This window comes from Lissotriton vulgaris, chromosome 5 (genome assembly GCF_964263255.1).
Source record: "Lissotriton vulgaris chromosome 5, aLisVul1.2, whole genome shotgun sequence".
Classification (NCBI taxonomy): domain Eukaryota; kingdom Metazoa; phylum Chordata; class Amphibia; order Caudata; family Salamandridae; genus Lissotriton; species Lissotriton vulgaris.
The window spans coordinates 92813207-92840655 of NC_141693.1; the positions used below are offsets into that span (position 1 = coordinate 92813207).

General features: G+C 48.3%; 1 protein-coding gene across 2 annotated transcripts in view; it reads right to left on the minus strand.

Moving 5' to 3' along the window:
• The window catches only part of GARNL3 (GTPase activating Rap/RanGAP domain like 3), a 1096377-nt gene that overhangs the window by 265284 nt on the left and 803644 nt on the right, over positions 1–27449 (minus strand). For both annotated transcript variants that reach the window (XM_086920961.1, XM_086920960.1), the window contains one exon: positions 21382–21456. In XM_086920961.1, coding sequence (XP_086777087.1) covers positions 21382–21456 — 75 coding nt within the window. The remainder of the gene's footprint in view (positions 1–21381; positions 21457–27449) is intronic.

Sequence of the window (27449 nt, forward strand, 5' to 3'; positions counted from 1 at the left end):
CACCCCACACAACACAGAGGGAGTACTCTACTGAACTTCCTGCAAGTTTTCATGTTCTTACCCACACCAAACCTCATCACACCACACTTCACTGTCTCACACTATCACAGCACTGCAACCACCCACACAGCACTCCACACTTGCATGCATGTTCCTCAGCACCAGCTCACTCACCAAACAAGTCACAGAGGCCTGGAAACAGCTGCATGACAATGCCCCTGACCTGCTTTTTCTCATGGAAACCTTGCTGAACACTGCATCGGCACTAGGGGTGGGCGGAAGTCGCAGAAGGGACTATTGCGGAGAGGCACGGAGATTGAAGCAGTATCCGTGCCTCTCCATGGTATTTCCATTTCGCGAGGACGCCCGCCCGCCGCCGCCGCCTGCTTCTCGCCCTCCTCCCGCCCGCCGCCCGCTTCCCACCCGCCTTATTAAATTAAATTATATTAAAAGGCTAAATATAACTTTAAATCAAACTTACCTTATTGCGCCGCAATCTTCCCCATCGCGGCTTCATCTTTGGAAACTGCGCATGCGTGGGAGCCTGCGCATGCGCATTCCTGGCCAGGACTGCGCATGCGCAGGCTCCCGCGCGTGCGTAGTTTCCAAAGATGAAGCCACGATGGGAAAGATTGCGGCGCATTAAGGTAAGTTTGATTTAAAGGTATATTTAGCCTTTTAATTTAATTTATAAACGGGCGAAAGGCGGGAGGCAGGCGGGCGGGAAGCGAGAGGCGGGCGGGCAGCCAACTTCCGTTCTGCCAGCGAATGGGCGGAAATTTGCCCCATTTTTCCGCCTTCTTTGCGGAAGGCGGAAAGTGCAAATTTCCACCCATTCCGTGGGCGGAACGGAAAAGTCCGCCCACCCCTAATCGGCACCTGACATCACCACAGCCATCCCCCACCCAACAAGACTACCAGGCAAGACAGACTTCACAAGCCGGAAGTCGGAATCACCATTATCCACATGAACACCATCAGCTCAACACATCCATGGACAGGTCATCCTCCTCCATGGAACACCTGTCATTCAAGCTCCACATCACAGCCAACTTCACCCTAAGTGGCACTCTTATCTACAGACTACCAGAACCACGCACCAACTTCACCAACACCATCATGGAACTTCACCACACCACTCGCATTCAATGCTAGCAATTATGTCCTACTCTGAATTCTGAAATTCCACCTGGAAGACTACGTATCCCCCAACAAGTAGGACAGAGCCTCGTTGCCTCCTGGACCCTAATTTAATCTACATCAGAAACATCCTATTCACAAGCCCACACTAGTCCCCTGGACAGACCATGCCCTCTTCAAGTTTAGCATCCCCATCCAAGTTCAAAGCACACACACACTCACCGCCACCAGACCAGCCTGCCGAAACATGAACAGCATCACTGACAAGGACTGGAACACTGCTCAAAACACCCAGCTACCTGAACACAGCAACAATCTCCCGAAAGCCATCAAGAATTTCAACAAGTGGATCACCTCCTGCACTGACTCCTTGGCCCTTCAAGCAAAGAAATACCACAAGATTCAGGCGCTAGGCCAGTTGTACACTAAGGAACTCAGACTGAACCCAACTGTAAACAACTGGAGCCAAAATGGAGAATAAGCCAGGACAATACAGACATGAGCACGTTCAAATCTACTTGAAGACGCTCCCATCAAAAAATCCAGACTGCTACTCTGGAAGACCACATTGATGCCTGCACCAATAGTAGCAAAACAATCTTCCCCATTGTGAAAGATTTCCCCTCACCATTGGCCACTTTCAGCTTAATCACCCCCTCACAGGTCCTCTGCAACAATCTCTCTCGATTCTTCAGCAACATATTCGCCACCATTTACAGCTACTTCAGCCGCCACAGAACCTGACAGACCTCACCACACTCCTCCCGATCTTATACAAAGAACCAATCCTAACCATATGGCCCATCATCAACCCAAAAGAAAACACCACCACAATGACATCCATTCACTCAGGGGTCCCTTAGGAGCCCCTCCACCACATTGCCTACTCCAGAGGACTGCAACCGATCAGCGCCATGCTCACAACCTATTCTGAATACCTCCACCTCATCTGCGACCTTCCAAAATGCTTGGAAACGCTCAACTTACTCCCATTGGTGAAGAAAGCCTCTGCAGACACTTGAACACTCACCAACTACAGACTGATCTCCCTGCTACCGTTGCTGGCCAAAGTCTTCGAAAAAAACATCAATAGACACCTCACTGAGTACCTCAATGACCACTAACTACTTGACACTACTCTGTCTGGTTTCAAATCCAAAAACAGCATGGAAACTGCCCTCATTGCTGCAATGGATGTCATCTGCATAACTCTAGACAAAGAAGACACAGAGGTCATCATTCTCCTGGACCTCTCCACAGCATTTGACACAGTCTCCTACTTGATTATCAACTAGCCCCTACATGACATCAGAATCCACCGGCACGCACTCCAATGGATGTGTTCCTTCCTGACTGAAAGCGGGGCACCATACACCTTGGAAACGTGTGACCTTATCTGTGGAGTTTTGCAAAGATTCTCCCTAAGCCATACATTTTTCAATGCATACATGATCCCTCTAGCCAACATCCTCTGCTCTCAGAATATCCTATGCTGATAACATGCAACTCATTCTTTCCCTCATATACAAGACGCCGAGTACCCAGATGAGGTTCAATGCCTGCGTGACTGAAATCACCCACTGGCTAAAGACAAAGGGGTGGGTCTATTCCTACTGATTGACAGCAGAGTCAGGGATGCTTTGAGGTGCATAAAAGCTTGAAGTGCGCTTCTCAGATTGGCCGACTCTCTTACCATGGCCAGCCCGAAATGCGCACCTCTGGCTGCACTACAGCGACCTGATTTTAAACAACAGACACAGGCCTCCTGTCTCAAAAGAAGTGTTGAGTTAGCCGGCTTCACCCAATCCTGGTGCTGATCTCATGCTGAAATCAACATGAGAGCAGCTCCAGGATTGGTTAGAGTCGTTGGCTGTGCACAGGCCGCAGTCAGAGCAGACACCCTCATAGTGACGAAAGTGGAATTGCAAATGTTGTGGTATGGCACGATCCTGCTTCAATATGAACTAATATTTTTCTGCCAGCTCCCCTTGAGATATATCTAATGAATTTAAAACCGTGTGGTGAGTGCAGCCTGTGTGAAAACATAATTGTAGTTTGAAGCTGCATGTCTCGAGGGCTACAGATCTGCCTTTGAGCTCGAAAACCAATCAGCTACTTTAGCTGATTGGTTTCCGAGCTTGATCCACATTTTGTGGGATGCTGACATCTTTTAGGATTGGTTAAATAATTTTGTGCTGGAGCAATGGGCTGTAACCAACAAAAGATCGCTTATGTACACGGCACTTTTTATAGTTTGTATTCACACATCTATAATTATTTGGGTGTTTTTCTCTGTTTGTTTTGTCACGACAAGGAGAGAGCGACCAATGATGAGAAGTGGGTAAACTGACAATACCAGGTCAGGAACCCCCTCGGGTGTTACTACCGTGAGGCGCTCCCTCTTTGTTTTCACATGTTTCTGTTCCACGGGTGGGAATGAGATAAGACCTTATTTAACGTTGCAGCATTTACACCACGACCTGTAGATTAGTGTTAAGAATACACTTCTTGTGTAAGAGTATGGCCCATTGCGCAACTCCGCCCCAGGTCTGTTTGACATGTTGGTGTCCGTTGGAGGAGGTATTTTTTGTTGAATACTGGAGCAATGGGCACCAGAAAGCAGATCATTTTTTACTGTGCACTTTACAGAAGAAATGCAATGGCATTGATGCTTTATAGCTGGCCAAAATAGTGTTTGTGTTATACAATAGAGGCAGGTGTAGACTTGGAACCCAAAGTAGCTCTGAAAAATTCTGTCAGACCAGCCCGCATACGGTGTGCAGCAATTGAGCACAGCAAGCGAGCCTTACCACTACATTGAGGCTTGGGGGGGTTCTCCCTCCAAATAATTTTGGGAAAAAATGGCGAAAATGCTGCATTCTACAACACATTTTTAATTATATATTCAACTGTATTCGTTTTCAAAGCATAGTAAATGATGACTTTACAGTGCACCAGGATACAGTAATCTTTATCCAGGCTCTTGAATGATTACCTCACTGTCACACTCCAATAGTGCCTCGCATCTCTCTATAGTTTATCTCTTACGTGTATTTCATTTTCATTTTCTTTATAGTGCCTCTCATACAAGTGTAGGGTATCAGAGCATTTTACATCACAAACACACATAGAAACAGTTAATGTAAATCAGTGTATAGAAAATGTTACCTAAGACCAGGAGGACTGGAATTATATGGCAGAGAAGGGCCAAATTATGCACCAGGGTTGAGTAAATTATGCGGCACGAAAAGTCAGATTAAGCGGCATAATGCGGCACATTTTGGCAAAACATTACTTCATTATTTCATCATTATTAAACTTGGTAATACTCTGTGGGCATCGGTTGCATGGATGGGGTCCCCAGGGCCGATAATGGCTCCGGGAAGTGGGCTGTGCAACCTCCCACCTATTTATTTTTAGAAATGGCACTGGGGATGGGATTGCTAGAGCAAAATAAGGCTTGGGGAGAGGGCTGCAGGCCCCCCCTCTTTCATTAAAAAACAAACAGCCCCGGGGTATGGGTCCCCAGGGCATTACAAGGCTCAGGGAATAGAGTCAAGTGAGAGTGCTCTTCGTGATGGTGGCGAGCGTTCCAACAGCAGCAGTGCACTTCATCTGATGGAGCACACATGTAGGTGGTTTACTTTCGAGCCACACTTGGACACAGACTTACAATTACATCTTAATATAGCTGCATAAAATTAGAGGAGTATCAACCAACCAATGGGATAGAGGCGTACATGTATATTTAAACAGACTTCACAGCGATTCCCACGATCATCGGGAGGAAGGGGCCAGAAGCAGCAGGTGACCAAATGAGGAACGTGCTCCTGATGTAGTAAGTGGTGAGTGTTGAAAGGTAAGACTTTTTTTTACCAGAAGTCCAAATGTAACACTTAGGGGCCCGTTAGGATGTCGGGCGGATCGCCACAACCATGCGGGCTGTGGCGATCTGCCCGACATCCTTGTCCACCCGCCACCCGTTTCCCCCCGCCATATTACTATGGCGGGGGGACCGCGGCGGACGGAAACACCGTCCGCCGCTTTCCGCCCAGGTCGCCTTGCAGCCGGGGGGGCAAAGGGTGTATATGGTGGCGGTGACTATCAGATACCGCCAGCCATATTAGCATGGGATTTGGAAGATGCCTTTCCGTGGCGGAAAGGCAGGCGGTCTTCACTTTGGGGGGCCCCTGTGGGCCCCCATGGTGAAGGCGAGGTGGGGGGTGCACATGGGGGGTACCTGTGGTACCCCTCTGCATTTGCATACTCAGTGCGGCAGGCACCGCGCGGTGCCTGCCGCTTTGTGTATGCAAATGCATGCCATGCATTTATAGCATTGCGGCGGGTGCAGGTTTAAACACCGACTGCCGCAATGTTATAAATGCATGAGGCACCCACCACTGTGGTGGACGCATCATAATATGCAAGGCGGGACTGCCTCTCGGCGGGCGGTCCCGTTTTCCGCGAGGATGGCGGGCGGGCAAAGTCCACCCGCCAACCTAATGGGGGCCTAAATATTTTAAAAAGGGTATGGTTGACAATCCCATTTTCTCCCTTATCGTGGTGTGACTACAGGGGTTCCTAAGCCCTTACTCCATGGGGCCCAGACAACCCATAATTCTGGTGAGAGGATGTGAGATGGTCTAACAGCATAACACGTTTTTGAGATATGAGATACACAAGTGCAGTGTCACATCTGCACCGCATGCAAGTGATGCATGCGTTTGATGCTCGCCTGTAATGAGTGTGACAATTGTCCCGAATTTTCAGCCAATTAATTTTGTTAGTATAAGTGTATTAATAATGTCTTTCAGGTACCTAAGAACATAGGGTGGTAACAATGGTCAGACCACTAAACAGTGTCATGCATATTGTTTATATGCCACAAGAGGATCCTTTGTCCCACCCTGATGAATGCCATGGACTCTTTCGAGAAGATATGCAGAAACTTGTTAAGTTTTGATGGGGTAGTAGCTCCCCTTTTCTCCACTCTGAATTTTAATAACAAGTGGTACCCCGCCCAGAATAAAGGTCATATTGGTGCACCACATCGGTTTTTAATTTATTATTATTTCACAGGCCTGTACTTAGTTAGAAGTGCCTCCCTGACTTCAGGGTGTGGGTGTGCTCTGTGTGCTCTTCATCAAACCAGGCTTTTGAAGAGCGAGGGAAGTTCTATGATCAAGCATGACACCTGGTGGTTTGTGAGGACATCCCACCACATTTTTGTTTGTGTCTGTCTAGGAACAGGCTCTTGTAACATGAGCATAGTGCTTAATGTGCTAAATCTCAAAGGTTTCACTCAGGTGGCTTTTTTGTGTTGTACTTTCAAAAGCATGAGGAGGACAGGATGGATTCATGAGAGAAGGTGATTGTTTGGGGCATGTTTAGGGCTGTCTGGCATGGGTGGAAGCTCCACACAATCTAGGACAGGTTGAATATGATGGATAGAAGTACCATACAGATCCCGGCAGTGCTCAGAGAGTCGGAGATACACAACAGGAGACAGATACTTACGACATTGGAAGAATAAAATGTTCAAGCTCATCGTGACAATAAATGTACATTAGACATTTTTATATCATGTACGTTATGAAAGTAGATTGAAATCAAGCAATAATAGAGTTAATATACCAAAAAGACACCATGATTTTCAATAGTGTTCTAGATGGATAGAAGTAGGATAAAATATATTTCTTCTATAACTATAGCAGCATAAAATATCAAGAAACAGAGCAAGATGTTTTGATCCAGGGACAATGAGTCTGGCAAGGTAGGACATGACTGCTTGGGATTTTTTATGGGGAGATGTCCTTGAAAGGAAAGATGCCAAGGAATATTCTGAGCACGAAATGGTGAGGTCAGTGTAACCTCCGGTAAAACATCAGCCGTCCAAACGTTCACAATTATACTATATCAGATTGATTGATCACAATGAACAATGTCTGGAAATTTAGTTCAACAATCATTCTTTTATTGCACAAATGCACTCTAATATCCCCTTTTAAACACATTCAGAATTTTGGGAGCTGGTTTAATCAGCTAATGGATGTCTGGCATATGTGTGATGTATTTGACTGTTGCATATGATGACAGCCATCGTGACCTTCACATCAGATGTTAAAAGTAGGCCTACTTAGGAATTTATTATTCAAGGCATCACTTTCAACCATATTAGTGCAGGAGAGCAGACACCACATTTAACCTTGCTGAACGCTCACTCTATGCATTGCAAACTTGACCTCAGGATTTCTGAAAGTCATTTTCATATTTTGCTTTCAAACAAATTCTCTCCACTGCAGCTCTTTAACACATTTCCATTAGTTATGAGGATTCACAAAAGCTCCAGAACAGATTGACACATGCCAAAGGCAAGACAACCATCAAAAGCTAGTATTAACCCCTTCCGTGCTGCCATCGGCCGTTGACCGACGTGAGCACTACCTCCCCAGTGCTGCTGTCAAGGTCTTCCTAAAAAGAAACAGGTCTGGGATTGAACGGAGTGGAGCTGGAAGAGAGTTCCAGAGGGCAGCCGCCAGCACTGAGAACGAGCGACCACCCATTCTAGCCCGTTTAAAACGGGGCACTGTGGCGAGGTTCAATCCAGCAGAGCGAAGAGCTCTAGCAGGAACATAGTGCAGAATAGTCTGTGAAAGAATAGGGGGAGAGGCTAGTTTAAGAATTTTAAAAGTTAAGCAGAGGGCTTTAAACTTAACTCTTTGCTCAATCGGAAGCCAATGGAGATTCCGGATAGTTTGGCGAGCTGAGACAAATTTTGGGAGACCGACAAGCATCCTAGCGGCCGCATTCTGGACCCTCTGAAGACGGGACAGTTCGGCCTGATTTAAACCCAAGAACAGAGAGTTGGCATAGTCCAGTCTGGTAAGAACCAGAGCCTGGACCATAATCTGTCTTGTCTCAGCATCGAAAAATTTAAAGATGGGTCTCAGACAATGCAAAGTACCAAAACATACGCCAGCCACGCGTTTGGTATGGGAGATAAATGAAAGCTTGTCATCAAACCACACCCCGAGGTTTCTGACTTCACTCACAGGGGTAGGGACAGGGCCAAGATCAGTAGGCCACCATTGATCTCCCCATAGGCCGCTTTCCTTACCAAAAATAATGACCTCAGTCTTAGAGGCATTAAGTTGAAGCCGGTTGTTCGCCATCCAGCCAGAAACAGCTTTTAACGCTGACTGGAAGGTGGGGGCGTCCATGTTGGAGTCGCCGTTTAGTGCCACCGCCAGCTGCGTGTCATCGGCGTATGACACTAAGGAAAGACCAAAACTGTGGGCTACCTCCGACAGAGGCTGAACATATAAATTAAATAAAGTGGGGCTGAGAGCTGAACCTTGGGGAACACCCTGAAGAATAGGACGTGAAGCAGAGACAAAAGGAGGTGTGGACACTTTGAAACCTCGATCCTCAAGAAAAGAGCGAAACCACTCGAGTGCCGTCTCTCCGACTCCAGCCTCCATCAGACGATGTAATAAAATCTGATGGGACAATGTATAAGGAATGAACTGTGTGGCAGGATCCAGACTTGAGTTCAGCGCTGTGATCTTCTGTTGGGATAACAAGTCAGTCGTAAGAGTCGACCGTGAAAAGAACATTTCACGAAGACCAGCATTGTATTTTCTCTTATAAGAGGACAGAGAAGTATTCAGCTTGTATGACAAAATCTAAATTAGTGGGATTGTGGCTCCCTTGAATTCATCAGGATGTGCAGCTGTTCCTGCTGAACTCTTCTCATGCAATAATCAAAATATGAGCCCAAAATCGAATGTGGGGTCAACTATATTGCAGCCTAAGCAGTGAATGATTTCTCATATTGTAAGGTGGGTATCAGAGAATGTACCTGTGCAGACGGTCTATCCTATGCAGACCCAACGCATACGTGGTTACTACCACTCTGGCTGAAGGCAAGATGATAGCTGAATATTCCTATCTGATGAAGGAAGAAAATACCAATTGACAGAACACACAACGTTCCACACTTTGGAGTGACCTTAAACCCCTGCCTTAGGTGGAGCAAGGTCAGAAAAAAGCCATGCATGCACTTCATTCATTCATTCATTCATTCATTCATTCATTCATTCATTCATTCATTCATTTGTTCATTCATTCAATAAATCTTTCTTCAGCTTAACCACTCATAAAAGAGTACAAAAAGGACATTCAGTGCATCAGTAACAGCAACATCGATTTCCAGCCTAGGGCAGATGGCCGTACAGTAACGTTATATACTTCATTAAAATTCATTCGCTAAGTCAAATGTGATGCCTGAAAGTGCCAACATACACTAGCTGAACACACACTTAACACCTTAGCTGCTTTGGAACGTCCAGCTCCAGTGCTGAACGTTCCATTGCGCAGGTGCAGCTGGAACGTCCAACGGCCGACGGCAGCACTCCCGAGGTAGCGGTGCCGTCGGCCGCTGGTATAGGCGCAGCACTTAAGAGGTTAACATTACGAAAGGAAACTAGGAGCCATGTCAATTCCTAAATTAAGGTGTTTTTCTCGTGGCCTTTATAGCTGCTAAGCAGACCACTAGGATTTCCAAGTTGAAAAAATCTATAACCTTCAAAATGTATTCAAATTTTTTGAAATTAAATAAAAACAACCTAAAATGAATGTATAACACATCAGAATTCACAAAAACATTAGCACAACATATAGACAGTTCTAAACAAATTGTTAAAAACAATTCATAAAATACCAGGGACAAGCGACTCTTTGCATACGGTAATTACGGTGAGACAGCTCGTGGAGTTCTTACTCATAACGTTACGTAATAGCCAGAGATACTTTTATATAATTGGCTACCGCAATACAGATATGAGGGGTAGCCAGTGAGTACAAAAATTTAAAACCACCAGCATATGTACAAGGACCAATTTTCTTTAATAGTGGGATTAAAAATGTACTCCTTGCCGTTTTATATAAAGTGCAGAAGAAATAAGTGCAAAGCGCTTGGGCTTGTGAGATTATCACATGGACAAGGTAAGAGATCATCCACCCATCCACTCTGGCGTGGAAACACCAACAAAAATAATATTGCAATGGGGCAGGGGACAAGTACGTGGGACCCGTCTCATCTTGATGAGGATAACGCATATTTCCCCTTGAATGTTACGCCTCTTTGATAATGGCTTTGGTGTTCAGTGGAATGCTTTCAGGATTATCAAAGAAGTGCCCCAATCTTATTTCATAATATGTCTTTCAAAAAATAAAGCCATGGTATTTTTAGGGAGTTGGCCAAGATTTGACAATCTTTAATTATTTCTCGTGAGAACATTAGTTCTTCAGATAGCCAGATTTTCGCCCATAGGAGTAGGGGGCACAAGATATGCGATCCTCTATATACTCTAATCCCAATTCGGCATGGCATAGTGGTTAGGGGCACTATTAGGCATCATCGTAAGCCTTTTTATTTTCCACTATTTGTAGCCGGTGGTTTTTGTGATGTCCCCACACCCCTGTGCCATGTGTTGCACTAGAAAGGCATTTGGGTTTGTAAAGGGTAATTACTTGCCTAACGGTTTTATGGCTAATTTGCATGCAAAGCGAAATAGCCCCTCCACAGTCCTAGTTGTATGGTGGGCTCTTGCTGTCACAAGTGGGCCCCAACTTAGCTAATTGTTAAATTCCTCTGATACATGCAATTCTCAACCTTTTCTATTCTCTTGTCCCATGCTACGAAAATCTTAGTTTTTGCACTCTTTAGGCCGCATACCATAATATATGATTTAATAAAAGTGACATAAAATCAATAAAAGTATCAAGGGAATTCTGAAGGCCATTCGCTGTCATGGCCATTAACACTGTGTCATCAGAAAAGGATAGCAAGGGGACAGGTTTACTGCCAATTTTGGAAAAATCGAGTTTCCTACTTAATAGAGAAGTCTCCAGAGTGTTTGTATATATTAAAAACAGAAAAGGGGCCGGGGGGGGGGGGCACCCTTGACGGAAACCCTCTGTTAAAGCTATTGGGCCAGTGTTTTCCCCTTAAGTGCCGTATCTTATGGAAACTGAAGTATTGAAATGTAGCCTACGGATGAGTGACACCAATGCTTCTTCCACAGCGAAACTTTCCAGCATATCCCACAATTTCTCCCGGTTAACAGTATCAAAGGCACTGGGCAAATCCATAAAGGCGAGGTGGATCGCGCCCTTCCTGGCCTTCACGTATTTGTTGATCATTAGGGACAAATAAAGGCATTGCTTGGTGGTGCCAAGCCCCCTCCTGAAACCATATTGCATTTTGGATATCACTCCTCTAGTGGTTGCCCAGGTCTCCAAATTGGCGAGGAGAACTCTACCTAATACCTTAGCTGTGGCATGCACTTGCAGGCCACTAAACTTCTTCATTCTTATGGAGGTCGATGCAAAGTCAGCCGAGGGAAACCGGGAAGGAGACAGAAGAGTTTGAAGCTAAGGATCTAACAGAAAACCTATGGAGGAAGTAGAGGGGCAGAATAGGAACATTGAAAGACGTCAGCCTCTGGAATAGATAGAGGTGCCACACTTCAGGTCTGGGGACAAATTAGACCCGCCAGCAAACAGACAATCTGGGTGAATGAAGAGGTCAACCTCAAGCTCCCATTGGGGCGAATGAGCAAGATCCAGCATGATTATGTGACTTGTTGCATGAAGCAGAAATGACAAGTTAAAGATCTGACATTCAAGTGCTGAAGAATTGTCTTCTTATGGAATTTCAGGATAAATGATGCCTCAACTTTGTGAGTCAATTCCAGGCAGAGATAACAGAGTGCCACACTTGCTTGAGGCGATTTGGTGATATATACATCAGATAGGTAAGATGGTAGGCACCAATGAGCAAGTGATTCACGACTTGGCTATAGCACAGTGCTAACATGGGGCAGGTTTCAAGGAACTATATGAGCCAATGAGGGAACTGCAAGGATGGTGCTAAGTCTTAACAAACTGGCATTGCAATCCTTGTTTAGAAAGAGGAGATAGAGACAGGGACTGCTGGTGGGGTAGGACTTATTTCCATGCCCAGTTGATATAGGAGCTCGAGGTTGGTCAGTAGATGTTGATGGTTGTTCAGGTGTTTATAAGGAGCTCTGAATAATAGAGTTATGATAGCTGTTGAGACACTGGAAACATAAGTGAGCATAGAGTAGTGAGAGTGGTGGAAGTATGATGGTTTGACAGGAAGAGAGACAATTATTGATGGCAGCTGGCAGATTGCGATGTCTGGAGTTTTGTTGACACAGAGAAGGGCTAGCAGTGTGTTGTCGATGTCGGGTGACAGTGGATCAGTGAATGCAGTGGTGTCGGAGAGATTCAAAATCAAGGCAAGCAGTATGTAATTGGCCACCAACAGGCTGGTAGGCGCATTACATACTTAAGAAGAGTAGGCATAGTGCCAATCAGTACCAATGGTAGTGGGCATGACATTCTGATACAGTGCATTAGGACTGGACTGTGGTGTGACACTTGGACTACTGGAGTTCTCCTCGCCCATTGTTTTGTCAAAGGTTGAACACATCAATATTTTAAAGGGTTACCACATCATTTATGAAGGCAAGCCCATTGACTCTGTCATTGGGTGACCGCGTGAATATACAAGGCAAGACTATTGGTTTTGTCAAGAGTTCACCACATCATTATGAAAGGCAAACCTATTGGCTTTGTCAATGGATAACACATCATTATATTTTGGCAAACCTATTGGTTTGGCAACAATATAAAGCAGTGTTAGAGTCTTTCTTATAGTCTGTGGAGGAAAAAACAATGCAGCCATAACACCACCCACAAAGTGTCCTAACAATGCTCAGTTGAAGAGCTAAAGCTCCAGCTCCAGAAATGTTTCAAAACATCATCAACTTTTCCTGAGGTCACATTGTATACACCCCAGGAAACAGGGAGATAGCTTTATTAAATGATTTCTGGAGTGCAGCTTCAATCTGCAGCCCCCACAAAACATTTGTAATATGTTGGTGGTGCCTCTGTCCAGATTGGGACAATACAAAGTAGGTAAAATATTCAAATTAGTCCAAGAAGGGCATCATGGGGATCTCAGGCTGGGATCAGTGAATAATAAAAGGGCCCCCTCAACCAATCAGAAGGCTTGAAGTTTTTAATTTCAGACCAACGGTCTAGATAGCTATACATTTAGGGCCGGATGTACGACCATTCCATTTTGCGGGTAGCAAACCGCGATTTTTTTGTGAGTCGCAATTTGTGACTCTCAAAATGCAGTGTACTACTGTGTCTCAGACACATGCACAATTCCGAATGGGATCGAAAATGACCTGCCTCCTCAATATTCATTAGACAGGTCGCAATTTACGACCCATTTGGAATGGGCAATAACACAAGGATGGTGGCCTGCTGGGGGTCAGACCACTATATCGGTGTTTGCTTTTCAAATAAAGCAACTTTTTTTTCAAATGCATCCTGTTTTCCTTAAAGAAAAACAGGATGAGTTAAAAAGAAAAAATCAAAAGTTTTCTTAACATTTTTTAAGGGCAGGCAGTGGCCTGCGGGACCACTGCCTGCTCCTAAAAAATATTTGTACTGCCACACACACCGGGGAAGGGCTCCCCTGGCAACCCCTTTCAGTTTACGACTGGCTTACAACTAATTTGAAATTGGTGGTAACTGTGATTGTTTCATGACCACATTTGCAGTTGCAAAACAATCATACATCCCCCTGCGACTCGCTATTAGGAAGGGACACCCTTGGCATGCCCCTTCCTAATAGTAAATTACAAACCCTAATTTGTGAGTCAGTAATAGGTCACTGACTTGAAAAATATGGTTTGTACATGCTACAACCCTTTTTAACTATCACAAACAGCCTGATTTTCCATTTGTAACTGTTAAAAATGGCTGTAAACCTGACCCTTAGATTCATAATCACTGAAACACTACTGAACTGATTTACACCAAATCCCAAAAAGCATATTTTCTGGTAAAAAGTTCTAGCTTTCTGACAATTTTGCTGTAGTTCCATTCAGCCATTTGGGCAGTAGCATTATTAAAAATTATCTATGGAAACTGCATGGGGAAATTGCATTTTGCAAACAACCTTTTTTCTTGCCCCTGCTTGATTGATCACACCAAAATCTTTCAAGAAGGAATTGAGGTGGATTGGAAAGTTTTGTGAAGCTTTATTTAATGGTGCCTTAAGTTATTAGCAAAACAAGCAACTAACCAGGTCCTAACTATAACTACAGAGTGGATACCACCACTGTGTAATATATATTTAATATGTACAAATAAAGTTATATGTAGTTGTTGCAATAATATAAAAACAAATGATTAAAAGCAGATAAAACACTGAAATTAACCAGTTATAGTTCACTAGACTAACTATATCCTGAGGTCCACCATGCCCTGCTTATGACCTCACACATTACATCACTCATGATACGTTAAATAATATCACTGATGCCATTTCAGATTAAGTAATCATTGGTGACATCACTGATCACCTCTCTAATGACATTATTTAAGCTACTCCTCTGCAAATATAAACATTAGGGTACTGGAAACAAGTTTCATTCAATATGGTAAAAAATATGAGGTGCAGAGTGAAGTTTTAAGTGCAAGTAGTACTTCAAAGAAGTAAGGTATAGACTAAGTGTATCTAGTGTGAATTGCAGTCATACTTTACGAATTGGTTGTACCTTATTTCAAATGCCTGTTAGTAAAAATAAGCGAGACAAACTGAAGCCTCTACTTTTTTTTATTTTTTTTATTTTTTTTTTAAAAACCTTTATTTACAAATGCACAGTACACAGCGTCTGCCTACAACCCCGCAGGGCCGGCCGCTATGACAAAAAAACAGGCTGAGCGAGAAGTGCGATATGAGGCAGCACGTTGCTGGAGCAATCTCTAAAATCAACATTATCGGCAAGAGCGTAACATCAGAAAAATAGGATAAGAAAGGTTTAATTTTATGTTTTTGTCGAAGTGAACACTAACAAACAAACACATGGTATCATAGTGGCATGGGTTGCTGGAGGTGGGGGTGGGGGGAATGAATGTAGGAGAAACGACGGTGGCGAGGGGGGGGTGGCGCGCGCAAGAGAGGTATGTGGTGAGAATAGGAAAGGAACGTAAATCACGGAGAGGAGGGAAGAGGGACCTCATAGTCAAGTGGGGGAGAACAGATATCTCCACGATAAGCATTCCAGGGAGCCCAGACTCTGGACCACTTCCCCGGACGCCCCCGGGCCTCATATACCGTCTTCTCTCGGAACATGGACCAGTCCATGTTCTCCTTCCAGGCACTTAACACTGGCGGTCTAGGGGAGCCCCAAAGCTGCGCAATATCCCTCTTCGCGATCATATTGCCAAGGGTGACCCAAAGTGTCTGGGCAGCAGTGCAGTCAGACGGTTCCCATACATTCAAGAGACAACGACGCGCCTCAGGAATCAATGGGACCCCCGTGACATGGCTCATCACATCATGCACCCTGGACCAGTACGCTACAATCACCGGACATTCCCAGAGAACGTGGAGAAAGGTACCATCCATCCCACACCCACCCTTACATCGACCATCCGAAACCAGACCCATTCGCACCAGACGCATTCCAGTAAGATACACGCAATGGAGGATTTTCAATTGGACAAAGCGAAGTCGTGCAGGAATAGCCACCTCCTTAGGGGAGGACACGGCAGACTGCCAGTCCTCGTCGTCCAATTCAAGTCTGTCAGCCGTCCAGGCAGCCCGGAGCTTCTCGAGCTGGTCAGTTCTATTATTAATGAGCTTCTTGTAGATTAAGGAGATGGTACTGTCTGGGACTTGGCCATCTAGAACCCGATCCTCCAAAGGGGAGGACTGCGAAATGTCCGTACCGGGGGGGAAGACAGAAGACAAGGCATGCCTCACCTGCAAGTACCGGAAGTGCTCCCTATCATTGAGCCGGTATTCTAGCTTCAGCGATTCAAAGGACTTAACCGCGCCACGTGCCCACAGGTCCCCCACAGTGCTAATCCCAATCATGTCCCATTTCTCAAATCCTTTCGTCTTCCACAGGTTGCCCAGACGTTCCGAATCATACAGTGGCGTCATACGTGTCAGTCTACCGCCCCAGCCCGTGGCCACCGTAGCGTCTCGCCATGCCCGCACCGCACATTTCGTTGGGCCCGTAAGAAGTCGGAAGGGGGCCTTAGAGTACAGCGCCCTATTAAAGTTGCCACCGGGCAACAGCAATTTATCCAAGGCAAAGGCAGGAGCGGGCTCCGGAGCGTACGTCGCATGGTTGATGGCACTCAGGTGTGAGGCCCAGTAGTATCGTCTAATGTCCGGCAGCGCAATACCTCCGACGTACCAGGAGAGCGTTAGCTTGGACAAGGCAATGCGGGCACGGCCGTCCCAGATAAGTTGCCGCTGTAAACTCTCGACTTCATGGAAGTAACGAGCCGGAACAGGGTCGAAGAAATTTTGCAGGGCGTAGAGGAATCGAGGGAGCGACATCATTTTAAAGAGCGCCACCCGGCCCAATGGAGATAAAGGCAGATCGCGCCAACGCCGAACATCCTGCTTTAGTCTGCGGAGTGGGGCATACAAGTTACGCTCATAGCGGACCGAAGAAATCATGGATACATGGATCCCAAGATACTTAAAACCGTCCGTCGCTACCAGGATGGGAAATCTGCGGGGGAGAGGCGGCAGAGTACCAGCTATGGCGTAGACACAGGACTTGGTCCAGTTAATGACAAGTCCTGAGTTTTTACCGAAGGACGTGAGGACGTCGAAGAGAACATTGAGCGACTTCTGTGGGGAAGTGAGATAGAGGAGGATGTCGTCCGCGTACAAGGAGACACGATCCTCAAGGTCAGGGGACCATCGGATCCCTTTGATCGAGGGTTCCCACCGGAGCCACGCGGCCAGAGGTTCGAGTGCCAAAGCGAACAAAAGCGGAGAAAGAGGACAGCCTTGACGTGTGCCACGGCCCAAGGGGAAGGGGTCCGAGCACCGACCATTAACCGCAACCTGGGCTAGCGGCTGCTCGTAGAGAAGCTTGACCCAATCGATAAAATTGGGGCCAAAGCCAAATTTAGCGAGGGCTGCCCATAGGTAGGGCCATTCAATAGTGTCAAATGCCATCGTGGCATCAAGGGAAGCGACTACTGCTGGCTCGGCGAGAATAGAAGCTCTCGCGAGGACACTATGGAGCCTACGCAAATTAAGAGCAGTGTTTCTATGGGGGATGAAGCCGGATTGATCCGGGTGGATCAGGTCACAAATCACAGCAAGCATCCGATTGGCCAGCACCTTGGCGAGGATTTTGGGTTCCGCATTAAGGAGGGAGATGGGGCGGTACGAGGCACACCGGTCACGAGGTTTGCCATCCTTATAAATTACCACTATAGTAGCGAGGCGCTGCTCAAGGGGGAGGCATCCAGCCTCAACCGCCTCGAGGAACATGTGACGCAGGTGGGCGGCCATCTTGTCGGGGCAAAGCTTGTAGAGTTCAATGGGGAGACCATTAGGACCCATTGCCTTACCCGAGCGAAGGGAACGGATTGCAAGGGCAATCTCATCGACAGTAAAGGGGGCCTCTAGAGCAAGGCAGTCCGCATCAGACACAGTAGGCAGAGCAATGTCACGTAAGAGTAGCCTGGAGTCGGCCTCATCTCGGTCACTAACAGGCGTATAAACCGTACGGAAGTGGTCAACAAAGCCCTCAACAATCTCACCCGGATCGGAGACGGTCACACCAGAATCACGAACAATGGAGGGAACAACACGACTCGCACGCTCAGTCTTATCCAACCACGCAAGAAGCTTGCTAGCTTTGTCACCCACATCATACAGTCGACCAAGTTGATTAGACCGCATCAATTTAGCAGCATCCGTGACACAGGCTTTATAGTCTGCTTGCTTCAATTCCAATTCATGCAACAGTGCAGGCGTGTCATTCCCACCCAGCTCGCTCTCAAGCGCAGTGATTTCAGTTTCAAGAGCCACAACCGCCTCCCTCTTGACCCTACGCTCTGTGGCAATGAGTGACAGGGCGGAACCCCGAATAACCGTCTTAAAGGCCTCCCAGAGAACAGTGGGGGAAGTGACAGAGCCCATATTCTCAGAAAAATAGCAATCTATTGCCTTAAGCAAGTCTGAGCGGAGCCGGGGGTTTCGAAAGTGCCAAGGAGGAATCGGGGGAACTCTGTTACCAGGAAGACCGCCCACAGAAATCGTAATTAGCAGGGGGGAGTGGTCCGAGATACCCCGGGGGAGATGTCGAATCTCACGGACAGTGGACAAGGTGGAGGCTAACATAAGAAAATAGTCAATGCGGGAGAGGCTGCCGTGCGCACCAGAGTGAAAAGTGTATTGGTGGAGTGTGGGATGTAGTGAGCGCCAGACATCAACCAAACCAAAAGTGTCAGCCATTTCACTGAGCCACATCAGGGACTGTGGCAATACTCTAGGGGGTAGCCTGTCGCAGTCGCCGGACATGACAGAATTGAAGTCCCCGCCCAGGACCAGCAAGCCGTCTGGCAGCCCAAGGAGAGTCCTGCCTAAATCAGCATAAGTGGTAGCCTGCAGTCCCGGGGGGATATAGACAACAACAAACACGACCTGCTTACCCTCCCACCTCCCCGAAACAGCAGCATACCGCCCACGTTCATCAAGGATAACATCGTCGATAGCAAGAGCAAGGGAAGACCTCACCATAATACCCACACCCCGGGAACCCGAAGTGAAACCCGCATGTGCAACAAGTCGATATCCCCGGCGGTCTAAGGCCTTGCAAGCATTGCCAATCAAGTGGGTCTCCTGAAGAAACACAACATCAGGGGCGTGGCGCCTCAAGAATTGCAGTACAATGCCCCGCTTAATCCGGTCACCCAAACCATTTACGTTCCAAGAAAGAATCCGCATTTCACCCCCCCATTGCGACGAAAACATTCCACACCCACCCCCCAGCAGAGCCCACTATGAAAAGTCATTGCAAGATGTGAAGTACCATGGAACAAAGAACAAAACAGATTAAACAAAACAGAACCAAGTCCCCAAACACAAACCCCAAGACCCAAACCCGTTACAACACCCCCCTCCCTGCACCCCTGCTGACTAAGAAGCCACCCCCAACTGCAGTGTGCCTGTCGCCCCATACTTCTACACAAAGAACCCCCCGAGGAGGAAGGGAGAAATCACCCGTTACCGCACCGCCACGGGCAGAGTCATTAGGGAATAAGTCAATATACACAGAACGTTTCATAGTCTCAATCGGAACCTCTGGGGCATCTGTTACTCCTGGGCCGCTGCACCACCTTCCGCACCACCAGGGCCTCCGCTCCCAAAGTCATCTGCCGGCAACGAGTCCAGCCAGTCGGCTACACGTTCAGGTTGATCAAAGAAATAGGCACGCTCCGGATATTCGATCCGGAGCCTGGCCGGAAACAGCATGGCATATTTCAGTCCCCGGTCCCGTAGACGACGCTTCACTCCAAGGAAACCTGATCTTTGTCGCTGCACTTGAGGAGTGAAATCGGGATAGATGGAGACAGAGGTATTGTCATACTTCAGGGGACCATGTTTACGGGCGGCCTGGAGGATAGCATCCCTGTCCCGGTAGTGAAAAAGCCTGGCGATGATAGGCCTCGGTGGGTTCCCCGGCTTCACTCGACCTCCAGGAAAACGATAAGCGCGCTCCACGGCAAAGAACTTACTAAGTCCCGCCGGAGCCAATTGGGCGATTATGAGTTCCTCGACCAAGAGATCGGTCGCTACAGCACCATCACCTTCCGGCACTCCGACAAGGCGTATGTTGTTCCGCCTGGCCCTGTTATCATAGTCCTCCATCCGCTTAAGCAGTAAGTCGTGCGATGCACGCAGATTGCCAATTTCGGACTGCGCCTCGGCCATGTCGGTCACCAGGCTCGACGTCTTGAGATCTAGTGCCTTCACCCGCTCATTCGTTTTGGCCAAATCGGCCCGAATCAGAGTCACATCCACCGCCACCGTGTCTATTTTGGTCACCACGGCTTCAAATTGTTGACTCATGTCGGCCTTGAGTCCAGTAATGGCAGTCATTAGGTCTTGGAGCGACACTTCCGAAGTAGACGATGTGTCTGTTGGAAGTCCTTCAGCACCCATACATACGGTCCCGGGGGAGCGCCTCGGCTGGGTGTAGCGTTCGATCATGTTTGACTGGATCGATCCCCCCCGGGTTGCCGCCTTCCGGCGTTTTTCGGCCTCCACTTTCGTCGCCATCTCGCATTCAGTGTCGGTCAGATAGCCAGGGGAGGTGACGAGAGGGTAGAAGAGTCTCGGAACTCCGATGCGCCACTGAGACAGAGGTGTCGCAGCCTCCTTGCCAGTCCAACGGAGGATAGTGCAGGCTGAGAGGGCCGCAGGCAAGGCAGAGTAGGAGGAGACAGGAACAAAGAAAAGGAAACCGAAAGTGAAAGCAATACACCTCCGGCGGGCCAGATGCCAGGCAGCCGTTGTTGTTCAATTACAGGTCGGCCAAAGTGGGCAGCCGAGTCCCCGGTCGCGCCCGCGGGCAGGCCAGAAAGTTGCAAAGTCCAGAAAAATGGTCCCCAGGGTCCGATTTTGACCAGAGAAGGATCAGTAGCATCAGCGATGATGGCGCTGCAAAAGCCCGTCAAAATGACCAGAATAGGTGAAGGATAGATAAAGAAGGACGGTGCGGGTCTCGGGAGCTCTCTGCTCACGCGACCATCTTGGATGCCCGCGTAGCTCCTCCAAGCCTCTACTTTTTAATACATTTTTCTCCTGTGGAATTCTGTGTGCTTGCTGACATGAAAGAGTTGTCATGTAGTTCTAAAGACAATTTGTATGAAAAGAGGAGATTTATAAAGTGGAGATATTTATTTCCAAAGGTTCACAAAAAATTCTGAGACATACATTGTAGAATGAATAATGTATGGCTGACTCACTTACAGACATTTCAAGCACAGTATGATTGTTACCATTCTTAAAATGGTGTCACCATTTTGCTCATTTCAGGAATATGTATAAGGTATTGTTACATAGTACAGTGTAGGACATGTAAAATAGATGATGGTCATTGAAAGCTTTTTTGATCATGCTGTGAAATAGAAGATCTGAAAGATACATCTTTCAAGTAGGTATTGAGGCAAGCAGTACAAACAGCAAACGTGCTGCATACTAGTAGGTATCCTAGGGGATTGGATAAAGTCTTCCAGAAGGAAACTGACAAAGCTTGGTTTGAAATAATTTTATGTGCTTGTTTTCAATAATTAGGATTGTACCTCATCAGAAGATCCGTTCTCCACACGGAATCTTCCAGCTCTCTGGATGGCTCCATCGGCATCGCTTGAAATAAGCTGTAAGAATAACAAAATATTATTAAATATGTGTTTTAATCAACTGAAAAACAAACATTTAGTTCGTGCAGCAGTCTATGTATCTTAATACTTGAGTATCCAGAAAAAACCCAAATATAATACAAATGTTGAGAAAATGGAGCCTGCTCTTTGACAGCTTATCATTGTATTGGTTGGATCAGTCTTGGTGCAATTGGAACCACTGAGACCTTAAGATGCTATTTTGAGGCAATGTTGACTGTATCCGGAAATGAGATTGTAGTGTAGATTAACCCCATAGATAAATCTTATAAAAATGAATATTGATGTATTGCATCTCTTTATAGTGGTCAATGTTTCTAAACTACTTGAAACTGCACAATACCTTGTTTTCAAACTCAAACAAATTCTGATTTCTTACTGAGGCATGGAATCTTCTGTAAAAACAACAATTGAGATAAATATTGTGTCCTAAACATAAGAGTTTAGAAAGAAAACTAAGCTAATGGGACAACAGTTAAGTAAATATTAAGGCTCTGATATTTGTGTCAGATGATATATATGTCTAAAATAATTTACCTGAACAAATCAACAAATAAATCGATGTTGTATTTATTTTACACCACAGTATGCTGTTCTTTTAGCATAGTGAGTACCTGGCAAGACAAAAAATGCCTGAGCCACCATCCATCATCCTGCTGTTGGGCTACAGCTGGTGTTCTGTGTGGCCAGCAGCTCCCACTTGCTGTTGTCAAACATTAGCAAACCCAAGTGTCTGACTTCTAAATAACAATGGAAGTCAAACCTATTGGCTTTGCCAATTATTGTCCTAATCCTTACTAGCATACGTTTTGTATTTAAAATATAATTTGTAAATCTATGCTCAGGTTCTATCCATCATTACAACTTTTAGGAAAGAAGGGCTACTGTGCCCTGGCAGGTAAAGGGCAATTATTCCCACTGTTGTCACTAATAATGCAACATTTTAAAAAAAAACTGTCATTAAGTAATGGTTGCAAGGTGAACACAAAGAATATTGCTGAAATTCAGATGTTGAGAGGCAACCCAATCTCTACACTGTTGAATTACAATTACAAACAACATGCCTAGTTTATTCTGTGCAATGTTCCATGTTGAGGTACTTTTTCAATATAAAGAATAAAGTCTCCCAAAATATGAGGTCAAAGGCTCGTTCTACATTAATCAAACATTACTGACACTGCTGGATTTTTTTACACTGATTAAAAAGGTCTGTATCTTAGATTTCGTAATGAATGTTTGTTTTACATTTTGATCAGTATGAATCAACAAATTTGGAATTTTATTTATTCTATATGCCAATAATTTAGCCACAATCTTGCGTCAAATTAAGTAACAGGGTGATAAGAATTTGGGTCCCCTGGATTTTTCCCTGCTTTGAAAAACCGACCATAATTCCTGTATTGAAGGATTTGGTCACCTTCCCTCTTGTTAAAATTGTGTTTGTAGTCTATTGATATACTTGATGATTTGCCCTCTGACGTTTTTAGGTCGAAGGCCTAAAAGGCTGCGCTTGCGCAGACTTAGGCATGAGATTTAATGATTCTTAGTAGCGCAGAAGGTCCCGCCTCCCTGCCCTCTCTCTCCTTCATTGGCTGGCTTCCTAAACGGAGGACAGCCATTGGAGGAGAGATGCGTCACTTCAAACAAGCCCCGTCTTTTTCGGATTTGGGGGCGTCATTTTTGCTGTTCTTTAGCTCGTGACGTAGCCCGTCACTCAGGACAGCAAAACCACGCCCCCAAATCCGAAAAATATCGGAAGCTTATGGGCGCCATTTTTCTGCACAGTAAGATGAGGTAGGTCGCCTGCTCCCGCTGTTCGTAGCTCCCGCCCCGTCCCGCTGTTCGTGGCTCCTGCCCCCTCCCGCTGTTCGTGGCTCCCGCCCCCTCCCGCTGTTTGTGGGTCCCGCCCCCTCCCGCTGTTCGTGGCTCCCGCTGTCCCCACCTCCCGCCCTTTCCCGCTGTCCGTGGCTCCCGCTGTCCCCACCTCCCGCCCTCTCCCGCCGTCCCTCTCCCGCTGTTCGTGGCTCCCTGTCGGCCGTGCTCCAGCCCTAGGAGTCACACTCCATCCCCAGGCTCGCCTGTGTGCTCCAGCCCTAAGAGTCACGCTTCACCCCCAGATCCGATGTGCGCCACCATGATGCCCTCTAACAGACGCAGTCCAGCTCCAAGCCCGACTGCCTGCACCTCAGAGGAAGGTACCGTGCGCCCCAAGCCAGCCTTTGCGCGCGCACGGCATGCCAGCTGCCCTGGCCCTTGATGCAGACCCCCGTCCCTCCTCCTCAGCTTAGAGCCCCGTGTCTTGGTGGGGGCGCCTCGCTCCCGTCAATTTTAAACACAAAATGGGCACCGCCGCACATGCCCCGGAGTATGCATGGCGCCCAGCGGGGTTTCATGTTTCAAAACGGGACCTCGAGCCCTTCCACGCCGCAACGGGGGCACAGGAGCCTCTAACGCCGCCTCAAAACCCCGGGTTTCAATTTTTTTTTTTTAAACGGGGCCTAGAGCCCAAGAGCACCACCACGGAGACCCCACAACCGCTTTACATGCCAGGGAACCCGCTGTCCCCCCCTCACCCCTTCCCGCTGTCCGTGGCTCCCGCTGTCCCCACCTCCCGCCCCCTCCCGCTGTCCGTGGCTCTCGCTGTCCCCACCTCCCGCCCTCTCCCGCTGTTCGTGGCTCCCTGTCGGCCATGCTCCAGCCCTAGGAGTCACACTCCATCCCCAGGCTCGCCTGTGTGCTCCAGCCCTAGGAGTCACGCTTCACCCCCAGATCCGATGTGCGCCACCATGATGCCCTCTAACAGACGCAGTCCAGCTCCATGCCCGACTGCCTGCACCAACACCATGCGCATCGAGCAAAGCTCGCATAAGAAACCCTTCATGTCACCGATGCATTTTACGGAAAGGGGGTATCACACTGGCCCTACTCGCAGACACTCCGAGGGACCTTGCCGCCAGTCCCAAAGATATTCTACACCACGCTCAGGATCGCACCATTCTCAACGCTCATAGCATCACTCGGCATCCCCCTGTGCGGCGGCCCCCCCTGCACTAACCCACCACTCACGCTCACTAGCCCGCCAGTCACATGCACCTCCGAGCCCCTGCTCTCTAATACGCCACATGCACCTCAGAGCCCGTGCTCACTAACACGCCACATGCACCTCAGAGCCCGTGCTCACTAACACTCACTAACACGCCACATGCACCTCAGAGCCCGTGCTCTCTAATACGCCACATGCACCTCAGAGCCCGTGCTCACTAACACGCCACATGCACCTCAGAGCCCATGCTCACTAACATGCCACATGCACCTCAGAGCCCGTGCTCACTAACACGCCACATGCACCTCAGAGCCCGTGCTCACTAACACGCCACATGCACCTCAGAGGAAGGTACCGTGCGCCCCAAGCCAGCCTTTGCGCCCGCACGGCATGCCAGCTGCCCTGTCCCTTGATGCAGACCTCCGTCCCTCCTCCTCAGCTTAGAGCCCAGTGTCTTGGTGGGGGCGCCTCGCTCCCGTCAATTTTAAACACAAAATGGGCACTGCCGCACATGCCCCGGAGTATGCATGGCGCCCAGCGGGGTTTCATGTTTCAAAACGGGACCTCGAGCCCTACCACGCCGCAACGGGGGCACAGGAGCCTCTAACGCCGCCTCAAAACCCCGGGTTTCAATTTTTTTTTTAAACGGGGCCTAGAGCCCAAGAGCACCACCACGGAGACCCCACAACCGCTGTACATGCCAGGGAACCCGCATGGCGCCCAGCGGGGCTCCGGGGCTTTGTATTTAAAACGGGACCTCGATCCCTACTACTTCGCAACGGGTGCGCAGGAGCCCTCAACACCCCGGAGCTCTGCATGGAGCACCACGGGGCTCCGGGGGTTTCATTTTATCCATTTTTTTTAAAACAGGGCTCTGGGCCCCATATGGAACCCAACGGTCCTGGAACCACAACTGCCGCACATGCCCCGGAGCCCGTCATAGAGCCACTCACAATAGACCCCCAAACAATAGCGGGAGCATAGGCCACCCCCCGTGTGTCCGGAAAACACCGCCGAGCCCCCAATAGGCCTGCACGTTTGGCGAAGTAGAGACGAAGAGGCAGAACGAGCCGGCTGTCGGCAGGCCACTGTCCCTGGCCGCACGGCCATACTCAAGTGCAGGGCTCTCAATCCGGCAGAACATCAAAGGTTCCGGCCCTCCTCCTCACAGCCAGGTAACCTTTAAGACATTTTTCTCAGAATAAGTCTATGCAAACTCGTTTTTAGGAAGTTGTCTGCAAGGTATTTTAATGGGGCCAAAGTACTTTATGAAACAAGTAAACTCTTTCATTAAAAAAACATCTTTCGACAATAATTAATGCTGATTTAAGGAGAAATAAGATGTCATTGAAATCAAGAATGAAAGGAGCGGTTCACATTAAGATACTGCACATGAAACTCTTACTCACATATCCTGGTGTTGTCCTTTTAGTAATGACGAATAAACAAAAGCCACCTGAGTTCCCGAGGGATTATCCTCAGACCAGAAATGTGAGGAATTGTTTTGTGTAGGTTTAAATCAGCCCTCCCGTGTGTATCACTCTCCCTCCTGTGCTCCCTCTCCATCCCTCTCTCCCTCCTGCCCTCCCTCTCCATCCTGCCCTCCCTCTCTCCATCCTGCCATCCCTCTCTCCATGCTGCCCTCCTTCTCCATCATGCCCTCCCTCTCCATCATGCCCTCCCTCTACCTCCTGCCCTCCCTCTCCATATCTCTATCCATCCTGCCCTACCTCTCCATCCTGCCCTCCCTCTCCATCATGCCCTCCCTCTCCCTCCTGCCCTCCCTCTCCCTCCTGCCCCCTCTCTCTCAATCTCTCTCTCCCTCCTGCCCTCCCTCCTGCCCTCTCGCCATCCTGCCCTCCCTCTCCCTCCTCTCCCTCCTACCCTCCCTCTCCCTCCTGCCCACCCTCTCCATTCTGCCCTCCCTCTCTATCCTGCCCTCACTCTCCATCCTGCCCTCCCTCTCCAGCCTGCCCTCACTCCATCCTGCCCACCCTTTCCTCCTGCCCTCCCTCTCCATCTCTCTCTCCCTCCTGCCCTCTCTCTCCCTCCTGCCCTCCTCTTCCTCCTGCCCTCCCTCTCCCTCCTGCCCTCCCTCTCCCTCCTGCCCTCCCACTCCCTCCTGCCCTCCCACTCCCTCCTGCCCTCCCACTCCATCCTGCCCTCCCACTCCATCCTGCCCTCGCTCTCCTGCCTGCCCTCACTCTCCATCCTGCCCTCACTCTCCATCCTGCCCTCACTCTCCATCCTGCCCTCACTCTCCTGCCTGCCCTCTCCCTCCAGCCCACCCTTTCCTCCTGCCCTCTCTCTCCCTCCTGCCCTCTCTCTCCCTCCTGCCCTCTCTCTCCCTCCTGCCCTCTCTCTTTCCCTCCTGCCCTTTCTCTCCCTCCTGCCCTCTCTCTCCCTCCTGCCCTCTCTCCATCGCTCTCTCCATCTCTCTCTCTCTCCATCTCTCTCTCCCTCCTGCCCTCCCCCTCAATCTCTCTCCCTCCTGCCCTCCCTCTCCCTCCTGCTCTCTCTCTCCCTCCTGCCCTCCCTCTCCCTCCTACCCTCCCTCTCCCTCCTACCCTCCCTCTCCCTCCTGCCCTCCCTCTCCCTCCTGCCCTCCCTCTCCCTCCTGCCCTCCCTCTCCCTCTCTCTTCTGCCCTCCCTCTCTCTTCTGCCCTCCCTCTCTCTTCTGCCCTCCCTCTCTCTTCTGCCCTCCCTCTCCCTTCTGCCCTCCCTCTCCCGCCTGCCCTCTCTCTCCTTCCTGCCCCCTCTCTCCCTCCTGCCCTCACTCTCCCCTCCCTCTCCCTCCCCCTCTGTCATCTCTCTGTGTGTATGTCTGTCTGTGTCAGCCTTCAGCTTCCTCAGCGCACACACCCAGACAGCCGCACCAAAGTACTTAGCAGGTCTTTAAAAGACCATTTACATGTTATTGAGGCTTTGT